Source organism: Sciurus vulgaris (assembly GCF_902686455.1).
Source record: "Sciurus vulgaris genome assembly, chromosome: 5".
Classification (NCBI taxonomy): domain Eukaryota; kingdom Metazoa; phylum Chordata; class Mammalia; order Rodentia; family Sciuridae; genus Sciurus; species Sciurus vulgaris.
The window spans coordinates 35,856,414-35,875,553 of NC_136465.1; the positions used below are offsets into that span (position 1 = coordinate 35,856,414).

The 19,140-nt window shown below is 34.2% G+C and overlaps 1 protein-coding gene across 13 annotated transcripts in view; it reads left to right on the forward strand.

Annotated features, from left to right (window-relative positions):
* The window catches only part of TENM3 (teneurin transmembrane protein 3), a 1,088,270-nt gene that overhangs the window by 919,205 nt on the left and 149,925 nt on the right, over positions 1-19,140 (forward strand). For all 13 annotated transcript variants that reach the window (XM_079141831.1, XM_079141840.1, XM_079141843.1 and 10 more), the window contains one exon: positions 2,630-2,868. In XM_079141831.1, the coding sequence (XP_078997957.1) occupies positions 2,630-2,868 (239 nt within the window). The remainder of the gene's footprint in view (positions 1-2,629; positions 2,869-19,140) is intronic.

Below are 19,140 nucleotides of genomic sequence, written 5' to 3' on the forward strand. Positions count from 1 at the left end.
TCTAGCATTTGCCAGGACTTCTTACAGTGAGATTTCCAAGAGGATGACCAGAGGATCTCTGTCCAATTATATGTATCTGTCCTACCTTCTCCAAGATGAGTTCTTATACATCCTTTGTGCTGTTTGTATGTGCATGTATTGTTGCTGTTGTTTTTATAAATCCTCTCCAATGTCATTGAAGGAATAGTTGTGACTTTGGGCTGCTGATCTTGCTTATTCTACTTGTGTAATCCTCAAAAAAAAAAAAAAGGAGAATTTAAATCCGGGAGTCCATCTGTAGCTGACAGGCCACATCCAGCCCTGTACCTATTTTTGTACTGCTTATGAGCCAAGAATTTTTTAACATCTTTAAATAATTGACAACATGCAGGGAAAAAGAAGAATATTTTATGACATAGTAAAATTCTATAAAATTAAATTTTTGCTGCCCATAAATAAAGTTTTATTAAAGCAGAGCCACATTCAATCATTTATGCATTTGGTACAGAGTTCAGTGATATGGCCCGAACAGCCCAAAATGTTTACTCTTGGTCCTTTACAGAAGTTTGCTGATGGCTGATAAGTGATCAGGTTACTTCTCTGCCTGATAACAGCCCATCTTCTCATCCACAGTAATGCAGCGTATGGTAGTAGCAGTATCAAATTTGTAAACCTGGGAATTCATTTCGTACATGCTGGTTTTTATAATGTTACATTTTGAAATGAGATGTAAAATCTTCAAATTATAATGTTTGGTCTTTATAATATAGTTCTATATTAATTTGAGCAGAATAATAGCTAATGTTTATTAAGCACTTATAATGTACGGTGTACTAACATAACACTGTCCATGTGCTACCTCATTTAATGCTCATAAAAAGTCTATAAAATAGGTGCTGTTTATCATGTCCACTTCACAGATATAAAACCAACACATGGAAAATTTGAGTAACTTACCAAATATCATCCAGTTAATTATAGGTGAAATCTGGATTTGAATACTCTGGTTCCAGACATGATACTCTCAAATCATGCTGAATATATATGGCAGGAAGTCTTAACAATGCTGCTTCTAATATACTATTTAATTCAGGCTCTAAACTGTCAGTTTTACAGAGTTGTTCATTGCAGGAAATTGACTTCACAATACAGTCATGAGTATAATTTGTAGAAGTTGTAATTTATCGTTAGTGTCTGTCCCAATTTTGTGGTTGATATAACTGTTTTAGATGCATTAACTGGTTTACAACCCTGTAAAATAAATAAATCATAAGCTCCATTTTACAGATGGAAAAATAATTGCCTCTTCCTAATGACCACAAGAACTTAAAACCCATATCTTCTGATTTCTAGTCCCAAATTCATTCTGACATACCTGTGTAAGGCAAACAATCATAACTTTCACCTTATCTGTGTACCAGCTACACTAGTATTCACTTAATAGTTTCCTGGAGACTGACTCTTATGTCGCTTAAATACCTGCTTAGCTTTTCCTAAGTGATAATATAAAGGAAATCATAAGTTTGGTTTCTTTTTTATACATCAGATACTTATGTAGGATTAATATATTCCAAATACTTTATAGTTCTTTACAATAAGTATTAATTAATTTAAACCTCAGAACAACTCTGTGAGGTGGATACTTTCTTCATTTTAGATTAAGAAATCAAACCAGAGAGAGGTAAGAACTTGTCCAAAGACAGATAACCAGTAAGTAGCAAAGCAGAATTTAAGTGTTAGTGGTGTTGCAGCTTCTCAGTTCTAATACACAACAAAATAAGTACATGACTATTAAAAAGAAAGGTATAAAGGTATTCAGCTATGTACCCTGTTTAAAGAATCTTTATTCTTTTTTTTTTTTTTTGATAGCACTGGAGATTGAACCCAGGCCCTCATGCATGCTAGGTAAATGCTCCACCACTCAGCCACACCCCCAGCACGTTAGGAAATTTGTCTCCATGTGATTGAAAACCTCCTTAATTTTTTTAGATTCGGTTTTACAAAGTATTCTGTGATTCCCAGCCCCAAGCAGATTTACTTCTTGGTTACATTTGACATAAGCTAAAAATAATCTGACATCCCTTGAGAACTGACCGGGTAGCTGCCCATGGCCAAGCTTGATAGAAGTAATTAGTGAGGTGCAGCCTGGGATGAGAAGGTTTGTATGGACATTCAGGAAGTAAATCGGGGAGGAGCAACAACACAGTCATGCACACATGTTTACATGCCTAGCATTCTCATATGATAGTTATATATAAACATAACAAGACTGGTTTTCTTATGTGAATTATGAAGATGTTCTTAAGGCAATTCATCAAGAGAAGTTCCCAAATGCCTGTGTTCAGGAAATGATAGCTATAGAATAACTTTATAGTCTCTCAAAATGTCTACTTGAAGGGACAGTAATCATTGGTATGCAAAACCCTGCTGTATACATTAAAAATCACTCTCCTTCATTATTGTCATTTTTATGAGTTGGGGTTTTTTGGTTAAGACATTTCCTTAATTTTTGTTTTTTAAATTATATGAGGCAAATGATAAAAAGACAAAGTACTTGTGTACAAGAGACAGGAGAACTAGTGCCTGACTGTGTCTGTCTCTTGTGTCTTAACATATTTGTGTCTTCTGATGATATTCTCCTTTTCCACAGGCATTTCCTATTCAAAACAGGAACAGGGACAACGCCACTGTTCAGTACTGCAACCCCAGGATACACAATGGCATCTGGCTCCGTTTACTCACCGCCTACTCGGCCATTACCTAGAAACACCCTATCAAGAAGTGCTTTTAAATTCAAGAAGTCTTCAAAGTACTGTAGCTGGAAATGTACTGCCCTGTGTGCTGTAGGGGTCTCGGTGCTCCTGGCAATACTCCTGTCATATTTTATAGGTAAGCGCAAGCTTTGAGAATTGTTTTGTCTATAAATTAGGGCATCGTACGGTTGTATTATTTTTTTATCAAGAAGTATATTATAAGGTTATATAATCTCCGTGGTTTAACAAATTTTCAGCAGAGGTAGGAAAATAGAAAAGCTGGCTTTATAGATGATTCATTTCCATAAAGAGCAAGGTCTAATCTTAGACACAAAACTATGGAGTACATATGTTATTGGCTTATTCCCTGTGAAGTATGGATAGCCCTGCGACATTTCTTGCACACAAAATAATTCATGCACTCACAGGAATGAACACTGTGCAGGAATCTCCTTCCATCTGTGCTCAATAGGGAGCTCTCCACTACTTGTGATATTACACGTCTTTCAGCTAACTCAGCTATCTAAATGTAAAATTCATCACTCAGGACCATCATCTTGTACTCAGGAACACTCTCCAGAGAACAGGGCATCTATAAAACAATGAATGGATTATATCCCCATTCATGTATATGGAGTTTTCATCTTTTCTGATGTAGTATTGATCATGTGTTTCATTTAATAGTAACCCAAATGAGGGAAGTGACTGATACAAGTTGTAAATATTCCTTATATTTAACTATTTCACCATCTGTTGTAGGATTTAAATACTGGAAATTGATTTTTAAATTCCAGAAATCACCATATCCTATTTTGATCTGTTTCTGAATATGGGCAAAGGCCTACCACATTGAAATGCTAATGGTATCCACTGGAGCGAATCGCTGGCCATCTTATGTGGTTTATCCACCAAGAAAACAGCTGGTGATGCATCCTCAAGTTTACAAAGCAATTTGTGTTGCCCCATGAAATGCTCTAACTGAACAAGAGTCTTAAGGAGCTGTATATAGAATAGTATGATGCTTTTTCAGTGAACCAGTGTCTACCATAGCTATAGTACTCCTTAGCTATAAATCAGGTACTTTGAAAAGTCAAATAACCATTTTGAGTCAGAAGGGTTAATGGAAAACAGAATTGTAGAGCATGAAAGAACCTTAGAGATAATTGCATCAGGGTGGCAGCTATGTGACATGTTATATACTATTATCACCAATTCTTTGACCATGAAGACATCACTAATGATTCAGAGCACTCTTTCCCTGGAACCTGGAGACATCCTCATTATCTTCATCAGGGTATTTCATACAGTATCTAAAACAGCCTCTACCCATCCACCAGAGATGAAAGCAAGATAAAACCTTTGTCGTTTTTTAATATACGTTAACTTCCTTCTAGTAAAATGGTCAAACCAGACACCAAAGGGGTTGACACTCACTCAAGAGCACACCCTAGTAAAACAATATTATGCTACTTCAGAACATAAATATGGAATTTCACAGCAACAAACGTTAGCACTCAGAGGTGAATTTCTACTTTACAACTAGAAAATATTGCGACCATTAAGAGAAACTCCTCTAGTCAGCTGTATAAATTATTTGTACCTGTCAGAAGTGTGGTCTAAAGAATTTTAAGTGATTCTGAAATGCATGTGTCATGTGTTACCCATGTGTGTTTGTAGGGGATATTTTTACTTTTAACATGGATCATGACAGATAGATAGATACAATGTAGGGCTGCATCCTGTCAGGTTGACTGGTCCAGTATTCTTTCTAATAGGAAAGGATCTGTCCTTGTAGTTGTTAAATATTTTGACTTACACTTTAATACCATTTAACTTTATTTTTGTGGTGTGACTATGAGGAAAAGTAGCATTTTAACATGGGATTTTTGTCACTGTTACTTATGAGACCTGTACTCTTTCCAAAGATCCCTTAGTGAATATAACTATTATTTGGCTAAGTAAAAACTCAATATTTTCCTTTATTCCAAATTGTCTGATTCTGCTGTTTAGTTGCTAGCATTCTACTTTATTCCTACTAATACTGTTATCATGACCTTTTCCCTTTACTTTTATATTTTCCTACATGGAAACATGCAAATTATGTAGTTCAGATATTCATGTCCTCATTTCATTTCAATAGTTAGTTATCGAACATTTGTTTTGATCTAATTATTGTGTTAGGAAGGAAGGAGATGCAATCCCAGTGTTATCTGAAAATAATACTTTCATTATCAGAAAATTATCTCATAGTTTTATTGCTTTAACTAACCACAGTTACAGAATTTTCATTGGCTTTCCTGTATTTAAATGATTAACATACTAAAAGAGTTATTTTTTTAATCAGATAAAGAATAAAGAATTTAATCATCAATTTTATTTATTTATTTATTTAAGTCCTGGGGATGGAACCCAAGGCCTCACACATGCTATGCAAGCGCTCTTCTACTGAGCTACATTCCCAGCCCTTATAAATCTTTTTTGATTAAAAATGTTGCCTTTGCCCTTGGGAAAAAAAAAAAATAGAATGCTTCTCTCAGAGAAGGTTGTCCATGTCTATTAAGTGTACATATAAAGCAAAGAGGGAGAAAAGGGACACTTGCCCATCCAACTAGATTGTCTGATAAACCCCAGGATCAATGGGGAGACCAATGTCATCATCAGATTGACTTCACTGCCTTTAACAGGGATGCAGCCATTCCCTCAGATGCCCCCTTCTCCTGCATTGACTATTAGTATAAAGCAAAAGCCTAAGTAATAAGTTTATTTTGAAGCTTGAGGAATTCTTTCTATCCTAGAATTTTCTTTCTCACCTTCCAGTTTGATAATGATAATGAACATATAGCTATAACCTGTCTTTTCTGTAAGGTGAAGTTATTTCAGTATGGACAAAATACATAGCTTCTGAAAGAGAGAAGATTGGGAGGGAAGTAGACAGGCTTTGCTGTTTGTTTTTCTATATTCCTATCAAAATTTCAGAGAATACAGAAAGCTCCAAAAAAGAAAGTAAAAATTAATTGCAATCCCATAGTGCATAGGAAACCACAGTTAACTTTGTTATATACCCTTTCAGATGTTCTCCTTGCATGTATACAGCGGGGGGTTCCTATTTTAAAGTGCATTTATAGCAAGCTTTTCTGACTTACCATTCATTATATATCACCTGTGTAATTTTACTTAGTGACTAATTTTTAATTAACCAATACCCAAAAATTCAGTGACTATTTCTTTTATTCATGTAACTGTGTATGTTTTTGTGTATGCATGCATGTTCATTTTATCAAATTTTTATCACTATAAATTCTTTGAAAGAAATTTGTTATGCCAAAATTTAGGTTATGTTTTAAATTTTACAAACCATGGTAATGATATTCTCAGTTTACATAATCCCCTATTGTAATGGTAGTTATCATCCATATCTACATATTTTATTATCAATATTTTTAATCTTTGCCAGTCTCTTCAGTTGAAACATTTCATTGTTGTTTAAGTTTATTTTTAGTAGTGTTGAACATCTTTTATTTATTGAACATTTATATTTCTTTTTGTGTATAAATAAGCCTCTATTTTGCTATTGGAGTTTTTCTATATTCTTTTTTTATTTATTATTTATTATTTATTTTTGTGCCAGAGATTGAACCCAGGGTGCTTAACCACTGCGCTACATCCCCAGGCTGTTTTTTAATATATTTTATTTTTTTAAGTGTTTTATTTCTTTAAATATTTTTATTGTAGATGGACATAGTACCCTTTAATTTATTTATATTCGGTGCTTGGAATTGAACCTAGTGCCTCATACCTGCTGAGCAAGCACTTTACCACTGAGCCACAACTCCAGCCCAATATATTTTATTTTGAGACAGGGTCTCATTAAGTTGTTCAGGGCCTCACTAAATTGCTGAGGCTGGCTTTGAACTTGAGATCCTCCTGTCTCAGCCTCCTGAGCCTCTGGGTTTACAGCCATGTACCCCTGCACCCAGCCTGTATTGTTTTTGATTTGCAAAAGTGCTTATTTTTTTAAGCATATAAATCCTTTGTCATATATGCTATGTATTTTTCCAAGTTATTATTATAGTAGTCACAGTCATATTTCCCTCCTCCATACAAAATTTTTTAAAGTCAGATATATCTCTCTTTTTTTTTTCCTTTACAATTTCTGGCTTTCATACCATACCTATAAAGTCCTTATTTAATCTACATCATTTTTAAATGCACTTAAATTTTATTCTAGTACCTCCATGGTTTTTTGGTAACCTTTTTGTTTTTGGTGCTAGGGTAGAGCCCAAGGCCTCACACATACCTGGGCTACGTTGATCCCCAGCCTCTCCATAGCCAGTTCTAAGTTAACATTTCCTGAGTACTCCGATAGGCATTAGAGGTCCAAATTAGCTCTTCATTCTAGAAACTGATAGTCAGAGTTAGAGACATGCATGTAAACACACTTTGAATCATACATGATTCACAGCAGCTTGATAAGCAAAAAGAAAAATGAAGAAAAATATCTACCTTTGGCTGAAAATGTAGGGGAAGCCTTGATTCAGTAGTTGATGCTGAACTGGAGCATGAAAGTCAGAGGGCATTGGCCTGATGCTGGAAGGGTTAGTGATAGGTCCATAAGGAGAGGTTGTATGAGGAACAGCAAAGGAAAAATGTGAACTATCCACACTGGTGCTTAAGGAGTGCTCAGTGTGCTAGGGCACCAAGTTTGAAGCTGTATATAAATTACCTCATTTTGTTTTCACAACCATCTCTATTTAACAAATAGCAAATCCATTGCTTAGAGAGGTGCTGTGCCTAAAGTCACACAACTAACAATGAAGGAAACAGGACTAGAAACTATGAAGGACCCCCTTGTACAAGAACTGCCTCCATGAGATTTTTGAAGAACTGAAAACAGAAGAAATTGAAGAAATTTAAGCACTGAAGCAAGAAAGAATCATATTTATGTTTTTAAAAGATTGCTTTAGGGGCATTCCAGAACAAGTAATTTGATGAAAGAAGTTCAGACTTGTTCTTTTCACCCTTTATTGCGCCTGGAACCACCTGGCGATCTTGTTAAAATGCATATTCTGATTTGGCAGATCTAAAAAGAGAACTGAGATTCTCTACTTCCAAAATGTCCCCAGATAACACCATTGTGGTCCTTAGAACACACTTTGAGTAGTAAGGTCTCGGCCAGTGCCGAGATGTTCTGAGATGTTCCATCTGATGATGACATAGTGTTTCCACACTGTCTGTTTCATTAGCCTCTAGACATACATGGCTCCTGAGCACCTGAAATTTGACTTGTGAATTTAAGGAACTAAAGTTTTTATTTAATTTTTAAGTAATATAAGTTCAGACATCCACATCTGGCTGGAGGCTACTCTTTGCACTGTGCATTCTAGACAACCTGTTAGAAAGTCAGGTTTAAGTATGAGGTCGTAAGGCCCTGTTAGGATTAAGGAGTAAGATGAATTTAGCAACTTTAACTGATATTTTACTCCTGATACATAATAGAATAGATATGTTGTGATTTTGCATATCCCAATTTAAAAAATTAAATGTACATATGGCAGACTTCTTTTCAGCAGATACATTATGATTTTGACTACTAAGCTCATAATTAAAATTCTGCTTTAATGAATTACCTGTAAGTTGGTGGGCCTTTGCACAATGAAAATTCCACTGATTCCTAACCATAAATGTTATGTTCAATGATACTGATACAGACCTCTCAGAAAAATAAATAAATAAATAAATAGAAAACACCTATCCCACTTTTCTGGCCCCTAATATATTCATTCTTCTTCTTTTTTTTTTCCACTCTAAAATTAGTAAATACAAAAGAGCAATAACTAACAGTTGTTCACCAAAAACTGTTACCTGCCATTATTTCTGCTTCTGTTCACGGATATGCAGTGACTTGTGGGGGGGGCGGGCAGGAGGAGGATCTTGATCATTGTTATTTCCACACAGAGACTTTCTGTTTTTTTGGGTGAGGGAAGTGGAAAATAACCTGAAATTTTAATAGAAAAAAATGTACAGAAATCACATCACAAAACATAAACATTGCTAAATCACTATTAAAATCAAATCCAAATAAATATCTGAATTATACCACTTAAATCCATGACAAGTCACTCAAGTCAGACTTCCAAGAACACTATTATGGATATTTTACTCCATGAATATTTCCATATACTGCTAGACAGACTATGAAAGTTCAAAGTATTTCCCCTTGCAGAGAATACCAAAGGTATTTGCACATGTTCTTTAAATTCAAGGAACACTAAAGAAGACAAAAATCTCATCAGACTCTATTATGCTAGCATAGTTACTCAGTTTATTTTCTTGGATTTTTGACTGTTTTTTTCCAACCAATACTTCATTTGACATTTGACATCAAAGGTTTGTTTTTTTTTTAAGTACGACTTTATTGAGATACAATTTACATACTGTATCTGTTCCTCTATTTAAAGTATAAAATACAATGGTGGTTAGTATATTCATAGAGTTTTGCAACTATTGTTTCAGTCAATTTTAGACTATTTTCATCACCTCTAGAAAAAAGCAACCCTGTATTCTTTGTCACTTCCCATTTCTAACACTCCAGTGGCTTCCCCCCACCCTCACCCCACAACAATCCTTCCACATAAATCTGATTTTTTTTAAGGAAATGGTTTGTTAAGTTATCTCCCAATGACTAGAAATAACTCAGCATTGTTTTTCTTATGAGCTTCTGACACATGCTGCTAACCAACGAATGACTCAAATTTTCAATATTCCTTTTCATTTAAAAGATACATATGTAGTTATTTATTTCCTTTGAACAGCTGCTACCAACTGATTCCTAAAATAGATGTTGTCATATGTCTGCTAAAAAGGCTGTTTAACAACATAAGCACTCCCTAGATCTATCAAAACATAACCTGTCGAATCCAGGTTCATTGCAGTTATGATTCCTTAGCCGTTATCTCTGCTACTTCTGAGTCTATATTTGCATTTTATGAACATTTTTACCTCTCTGTGTACCTTGAAATTGATTATGGTACTAGCTATATATATGCAACTCAGGGTCAGATGAAAACATATGCCAGCCCTTTATGCTTCATGAAAAATCAACCATTTAAATATATATGGCAAAATAAAATGTGTTGTGACATTCTTTTTTCTTTTTGGACATGTCTTTGTAATGAAAGTGCTGTTTTATTAGGTTATAGAACACAACCAAGCAATGAATTACATACCATTTTTCACTATAGTGTCTTCCCTTAACTCTTAGGTGCATTACATTCAGAAAATGCATTTTATCTGAGATGGAATGGTAGCTTTTAATACTAATGTGATTTCATCACATTGTAGGAAAAATGTGTTACCTGTATTTCAGAGGATGGAAAATTATAAACCTAAAATTTTGAATCAGAATATCAATATTTTATTTTATCTTTGTGCACATGAATTATAGGCGCTATTTAAACCTGATAAAATGGAGAATGAAGGCTTAGAACAAAACAGCTTACCTCCAGGAGAGGAGGAAAATAGTAATTTGAGAAGGCATACTGTTATAGCACTCTGAATCTAAGAATCCAAAATGGAGAAAATCTAGTAAAAACCCACTTCTAGTTGCATTTATTTTCCTTATTAAGAACAATACTTTGTAGGGGTGAATTCTGCCTTCATATTTATAAATTCCTTCAGCACCACTGAAAATTTTAGCTATCTTGACATGTTTGCACTATCCATACTGTTAGTATGAACTCTCTTAATTTATAGAAAATATTACTTTTCTGAGTCTTATATATCATTTAAAAACCTAGAAAAGACTTAGAGATTAAAAATTCAGTTTGTTCTATAGTTGAATCTCTATATCATATCACCGTCTTCCGAATTGAACTTTAAGTGGAAGAAGCTAATATTTGCACTCAATCTTTTGACCTTATAAATATTTGCAGTTTTTTATTAGCATAGGACAAAATATTTAGTTTTGAATCTATCCTATTGTTTATTAGTATACATGAAAAAATCATATTAAATTCAAGAAATTACACAAGTATGGAATATATGCTCTTTTCCCCATGAAAAACAATTTATTGTACTCTTAGCTTGGTGTGAGGTCAACTAAAGTAAATAACATGTGAAAAATACTACATTTAAACAGACTTTTTAAATTTAAATATAGGCATCTTCATGACTTGAAAAATAGTCAAAGACAGTAACCGTAAGAAACACCTTTATTTCAGCTCAACTCCAGTTCATTCTAGACATAAATATCTTGTCTGTGAAACACAGTGATGTGTTTCTCTGTTTTAGGCTATCATTTTTAGAGAATGTAGCATCGTCTCCTGACTAATGACAAGTAGAAAGCATAATACAATATTTACCATTTCAGTGCTACATGGCATAAATATTTAATTGGTGTTGCATATGTCATTTGCTTTTGCATTAGTGGTACTGAAAGCCGTGTGTTCAGAGAGAAATATCTACATACAGAATAGTGGAAAGAAAAGTAGCTAGCAAATATAAGGTTAAAAAAAGACTTGATAGATTGCTAGGAATTTTGAATGAATTTAGCATACAATGTTGAAGTTACATTGACTTCATATTCACACAAAGGTCTTGTCCTAATACTGTAACACATCACATAAAATTCACATATTTATATGTTTGAATGTTTATTGTTCTTACACCATTTTTAAATGTATGCTATAGACTGCTTGCCTGTACTTCTTCCGTTAAAGTTTGATTCCATAGTTTCTTCTTTGGTGTCTTTAATGATATAACCAACCCTTATCAGAAAGGAAAGTGACCATTTTTTGAGTACTTACATTTATTGAGTTAACACTGAGTCAGACACTATAATAGATACAATAGTGAAAAAGATAATATAGCCCTTGCTGTCTTAGAAATTCTAATTTTTGGAGAAAAGAAACCCTGAGCAATTAATTACAATCATAGAGACTATTTACAAAGGGGATGTAGGAAAGTATAATACAGAACTTATTGAGTCTGAGCATTAGAGAAGGGTTTTTCTACTAAGACCTAAATAATAATTGGGATTATGCATTTGGACAAATACTGACATAGGAACAAATTTTAAATCTTACTACATAAACCTAAATATAACTCAAAAAACTAATTTTCAGAAATGTTGAAACCAATATATTATGATATAAAAAGACAAATATCTCATGTGTCTTAGGAAAATAGCTAAGATATTCATCAGTTTCCTTTGGACTTAGCTAGAACTCTTTGTTATAGTTATCTAGAACTGGAAAGAAATGGTAATTCGGAAATTTTGGGTAACTAAATCTAAAATTGCAACAGAATTTATAGTCTCTATTCTTTTCTTGGAATTTCAGATAATATACACATGTACTTTAAAAAATTTATTTATACAGTATATACAGAAAACGTTTTTAAAAAGTATTAAAGAAAAAGTTATTTTTGAATTCTTTTCAATCATTCATGAGTATTCTATTAATCTATTTTGAAGAAAAAGTTTTAAAAAGTGCATGTGTGTGCGCGTGTGTATGTGTTTGTGTGTGTGTGTGCTTCTAGTATTTCAAAAGCTACTTGGAGGTAAAGGTCAATTCTGCATTTGATCACCAAAGAGGTCAGCATAGCAATTTCTATTACTGAGTTGGACCTAAAAATGGAAAGAATATTACTTTGAGACCCTACCATTGTGTGTCTTAAGCACATATTATACAGTAAATCTAAGAAAAATTATATTTTTAGCAAGACTCATTTATGCATGATACTAAGATTATTATTTTTTTATTTTCTTTTTTTGCCGTGCTGGGGATCAAACCCAAGGCCTTACACATGCCAGGAAATTGCTCTACCACTGAGCCACATCCCCAGCCCCAATACCAAGGTGTTTTCTGAAAAACTATTAGGTGTTCTTAATGCTTGGAGCTTCCAGTCTTTACCTGTTAGACTTCATACTGTCTTCTTATTCTGCTTTCCCAAGGGGAAGCTAATACTCCTCTCAGGGTGGCTTTCTCAGTGAGTGTGGCATGAGGTAGGCTGACTGTTCTGGGATTTTCTTTTCACCCTAACCCTTAGGCATAGGCTCTTGCTTTCTGCCTCCCTTCACTGAGGAGTGTTTCCTCTGCTTTATCACTTTGAGTAAACCTCCCCTGTCCCCAAGGGGAGAAACCCTTGCATATATTGTCTATTTCTAGGGTGATAGGAGGAGATCCACAACTACATGGATGATCCCTATATATAGTTTCTGGAATATGAGGCTTCTGGTTCTGAGAAGAAATGATACAAGTTATTTTGCACCTTTCAGATTTTTTGTTTGTTTTTCACATATATCTCCTTTTAATTATTTCTGATAGCACAAGATAATTCCATGAAACTTAACTCTTACCAAGTCCATCTCTTACATACCAAGTTCACAAAGATGAGTAAGACATAATCTTTACTACAATGATCTCACAATCTCATGACAAAATATAATGTCAAATTTGCATATTACATTGCAATATATTTTTAGACTGCTATTTATAAGTACCAACTCTCAAAGTATCAAGATATGAGTATGTATCCCATCTCTGTCATTTGCTCTGTAATTTTGAGCTGGGTACTTAACTTCCATAAATCTGATTTTTCTCACCAATATAAGCAGGGTTAATAATAGTACAGCTTTTGGGAATATTTAACAAAATAACCAAAGCGCCTTGTAAAATGTAAGTGCTTAGTTAATTTTAGCTGCTGTCACTTCCTTTATTTTGGTGCAGGAGTGGGGTCTACTGGGGATCAAACTCGGAGGCACTCTACCACTGAGCCACATTCCTAGCCCTATTTTGAATTTTATTTAGACCAAATCTTACTTTGTTGTTTAGCACCTCGGTTTTGCTGAGGCTGGCTTGATTTCATGATCCTCCTGCCTCAGTCTCCCCAGCCACTGGGATTGCAGGCATGCACTGTCACACCCGGCTGTCATTATTTCTTATAACAACTGAATAGACAAATATTATTGTCCACAATTTTTAAAAAGAAATATCTTAGGGAATCAGTGACTCATTCCTTCCTTAGGCCAGTAAATATTTAAAAGACAGACTATAATCCAAGTCTCCTTATTTTGAATACAGAATTTTCTCCCACTGTACTGTGATGCCTTTTTTTCTCCTAGGATTTAAGAATTTACAAGTGTTACATGGACAGGATAATAAGTAATGTTGGATGACAAAATGGGAAATTTATTCAGTTTTGAGTTCTCATCCTGTTGGTCTGATTATGTCATTTGGAAGGTTTCAGTAGATTTTATAATATCTCTGACACCTGTCTTTAACATTTCTTTCATGAATAAAGAGAAATTTGCTGGCAAAAGTTTCTATCCAGAATTTAATAATTTTTTTTTTTACATTTTACTCCATGTATTCTTGTTGACTTCTATTTGTAAGAAAAGGTGCTGACTTTTTTATTTAAGATAATGCTATAAAATTTCCCTTTGAAATAAATGCACTAAATTTTGTCAATCATTTCTTAAAGTGAATTAAATATACAAATGTAAATATTTATTTTAGAAAATACCTCAGAAGTTTGACAATTATTCCATAAAGGAGATAAGCACATTTTTTTAAAAAATGTGTGCGAGTCACTGCTGAGAGGACTAAAAATGTTGTAGGTCTTTTCCACTGGGTCTGGATCCTTTTATCTTTTTGTTGGTTTTTTATTCATCTGCACAGTGCTTGGGATGGAACCCAGGATCCTACACATGCTAGGCAAGTGTTCTACCACTAAGCTACACCCGCAGCCCCACTTTCAGTTTTAACGAGCTAACTGCATGATACAATTACTGAGCCTCTGTAAATTACATAGAATTTGTATATACAACCTCCCAAATTATTTCAGCCATCTCAAATAATCACAAATCTTATCATTATGTTTCTAATTTTAGAGTCAAGATATTTTTAGGTGCTTTTTGCTTCTTCAGAGAAATTCTTTATGATCTTAGAGAAGAATCACACATAGAGAAGCAATACATGTTTAAAGTGGGAAAGTGGGCCATTTATTTTTAGGTAAAGAGAGTGAGACCACCAAATACAGAAGCAAGCTGGCACCGTGAGCAAGACTCCCGGGGACCAGAGACTGCAGTTTCCTCTGTATTTTGCTTTGAAATATATTGCCACAGATGCTCAATAAATAATCATTAAGAATAATTAAGATGACTTAATGATTAAGGAAAAGTTTGTTCCAAGTGATCCCAGTTTAAGCAGGAGCTACTGGAATGCTGTTTTTTTCCACCCTGTAGGAGGGATGAAAAGACAATCAAGAGAAGCTGATATGATCTGTCAACTTTCCCATTGCCCACCAGGTGCTGAAGGAATCCAGAAGTAACAGATTCCAAAGTACTGTGCTTCTCACGTGCAGTAGAACTTGATGAGGTGTTTTGTTGAACAAATGATGAACAACAAACCATGTTAGCTGCCTGTGCCTAGAACCCTGAAGGGTCACTGATTTTGTTTAAAGTTAGCCCAGCACTTTCTGGTTTTCCCTTGGTGGCTGCATCCAGTAAAATTTTGGACTTACATTCAATGTGTAAGTGATTGAAGAGGGTACCTGGGAAATAAGACTATGACCCTAAAAAAATAAAGTTTCTACTTGAAAACCATATGCACACAAACACACACACACACACACACACACACACACACATGCACTGAGCATACACACACTCACAAATCATTACATCTCTCTCAAAGATAACCCTTTGGAGAATTGGACTATTATGAAGGGGCTAGTTTTCTGGATTTTGCCATATTTTAATATACCAACATTCCTCTAAGAGTCTTCATGTTTTAATAGTTAGATTGTTTAATAATAGTGATTAAAATGTTCTAAATTTTCAAAAAGTTGTCATTTTCAGGTCCTGTATTGTAACCATTTTAAAAAGTCAAAATGAGCCAAAAAATATTTTTATGCTTAGTTTAGTCATTGATATACATAACTATTTGTTACATAATAGTAGTATGTAGTTCTTAAAGTTACTGTGAAAGAAAGAAACCCAGATGAACATTGAGTCAGTACAGCAAGCCTTTGAATAATGAGCTGGAGCCATGGGGTTTTGATGGCAAAGCTGCTAATAACTGTCACTAATGAGTCCTCTGTTACATACATTTCATGATAACAGCAAACTCAGGATTTTGGCAATCAGGGAATAGTATACAAATCATGTAAATGATTTCATTCTGTAGTTTGAATGTTCTTGAAATCAGCTCTTATACCATGTTCTTTAATGTTGACAACTGTTAACTCAAAGATTCTCTAACCTAATAATGACTGTCCCCTTTGGGCAGGTGATTGCCATGGTTAACATGTTTTTCTTTCCATTAGCTTGGAAAATGAATGCTTCCTTCAGTCAGCAAACAGACCCCAGAAACAAGAGAAAACTAATGAAACATTAGGAAAATGGTCTGCTTTAGAAATTCTAACTTAATTCCCTTGGTGACAGAAACAACAGCTTGATTTTCCTCAGCCTCTGTCAGCTCCAGCCTTGGCTGTCAGTGGGTGGCTGGGAATATCATTTCCTATGCAGCCTCCATTGGTGTTTTATACTGCATCTGCATAGTTAAGAAAGAAAAAAATATAAGGAACTTCAAAGGCAGAATTATTACATATTATCATTTATAAAAGAATATGAGTCAAATATGGCAGAAGCAAACCTACAAGTTAAACTATTGTTTATTGTTATCAAGACATCGTAATAATGAATGACAAAATCCCTCCCCAAAAAGGATGGAAATGAAAAACCACATAGAAATGTAAAATATTGGCAGCCATTTTTTACCCTCTCTCACACCTTGCCCCCAAATCTGTTCATTCATAAAGCCTGTGACTTCAGAACGTTGTAATTCTCAGAGGAACTTGCTACATCAAGGGCTAGTTCCTTTGAATATCAAAATATCCTCTAGGAATAATTTCCTTTCTCTTAATGACAACTAGAGTACATATTAATATGAAAGCTTTCAAAAGAAATATTGATTTTAAAATAACCATATTTGGGTCAGCAGGTATAGACTGTTGAAATAATATTAGCCTTAAAAGTTAATAACAAATAATAATGGATTAGAATGCCAAAATATTGCCTAACACATTCCGTCAACATGTATATAAACACAGCAGGAAATCCAAAACAAAAGCTAATTTATGGAAAACTATGTATTCCTAATGACAGTTTAGACCAGTAGGGGTCCAAGTTACAAACTGCAATCTTACATGAGATGCTTTCATTTTACATAGAAAACTTGGTTGTACTGTGGAAGCATGTATCAAATCAAATAATTGCCCTATATTTAAGAGTATTTTTCTTATTTTTTTAATAATCTGATCATTCCACATGTACATCATGAATGTTTACATATTCATGAAATTGAAACAAAAAAATGAAAAAACATGTTTTCAAAACCCAAGACACCCAAGGCATCATCTCTATAAAATGATAATTTGACCCTACGCAATATAGTTTTTATAATAAAAACAAAGGAACAACACTGGTATTCTAATACATTGATATCTTATTGATGCTAATTTTTTTCAGTGCTCAAGGGTTTAACTTAAATGTTTATATTTTTTAAAATATCTTAACTGATCACAGAATACAAATCAGTAAGAGACCTTAGAGATCTTAATCTAATGCAGACCTTTCTGATGTTTATATAATTAAGAGATCTAAGCCACAAAGAGGCCCAGTAACAAAGTTCCACAACTAGCTACAACCAGAATTGAGATTGGGAAGCAGGTGTCTTTAAAACAAAAGGCTCCAAAAGACACCACAAACAACCTGTTTTGAAAACAGTGCCCCTAGTTTATAGAAGCTCAGATCCTGATTTCATTGTCTTGGAATTTCTGTTAAGAGGTTCTTAATGACTCTTTCTCAGAAAGATTGTTTTGGAGAAAGTGTTCCATGATGGATATGAGATAAATTACAAGAAAGGGGAACTCCAGACCTTTGCTTGCTTTAGTTGAACTTTCAAGGTTTTGGAGGCTAAACAAAATTGAATTGCAGATATTTTGTCGAATGATATTTTTAAAGTCAGTTTTTCTTACCAGACCTTGGTTCCTATATTGTCTTCTCCTTTTTTATTTTTGTGAGAATGTTTGCTTGATCTTGTAATATTAAACAGCATTTAGGCAATAATGGCAGGCCTGCTAAGAACTCTGCTCTGTGTTGCCAAAACCTCCGAGTATACTCTTCAGGGTTCTGGTGGCTTTAGCTGCATTCAGGTCACTGATGGCAAGAGTGCTTACTTCTGTGTTCCCTTCACAACATTCCCTGTAATTTGCTCCAAGGTTCTGGCAGATTGCTGGACTCTGTCACCAGCTGTCACCACCCCTCCTTCCCATCCATATTTGGCAGGATCTGAGAACTCAAGGATGCCAATAGAAATAATAGTAGCTGTGGTAACAACTTCAGTGGCATGGTCCCCAGAGACAAGATCAAAATTTGGCACCTTTTCTCTCAACATGAAACTAAAAATGGCACTGAATTTGCTACTTGGTGGTATATAATTTTCTTTAATTACACATTTTTGGTTTCAAGTGTTCCACATGCTGACTTTTAAGTGTCAAACCAACATATACTGGTTAAAAACAATGTTATGCCCCTTTTTATGAAAAGGAGAAAGAACTATAACACCATGAGTTCTGTTCATCTCCATCAGCCTTAAACAATAAAAGGAAGGCATGCTATAATTTCTTGCTTTTGAATAGTCATTGAATCTAAAAGAAAATCCCTTCATAAAATTTTACTGACAGGACTTAACTAACATATTGTCCCAAAATCATTTCAATTCATGAGGTTTTTTCCTTAACATTTACTGCAAAAACCTACAGGGGAAAAAAATCTAAGAGGTTACAGGGTAAATGCTTTTTAACTACATAGGAAATATTTTAATCTTCAACATCTTAAAATTGGTTACAGTCCACCAATACCATAGCAAAGCCATCTAAAAGATTTAGTAGAAAGTAGAGTTATTGGCTGTAAATAGGTTTTCATAATTATCAATGTCTTAAGAACTAGTAAGTAAGTCACTTCTAAGGGTTGATATTATTGTAATTACTTATCAGTGACTTGGGTGTTGGCATAAAGTGTATGCTTCTTAATTTTGTGGATGACAATGTCAAATGCCATAATCTTTTTAAAAGGGTTTGGACTGATTGGAAATCATCTTGGAAATATATGTTCTTCTGTCCTGAAAAAGAGGGATGAATTATATTAGGTGCCATCCAAGGCCCTTCTGGTGGTTGACAGTGTAAGATCTTCTGTTAGTCACCCCTAATTCACAGGAACCAATTCAGCTACAGAGACGGGCTTCTAAGATCAATTCTAGGGAAAATATTGAAAAATCAGAAGTACATATTAAACTTTCCTTTTAACTATTTTCTCTTGTTTTTTCATAGCTAAAATTCTATATAC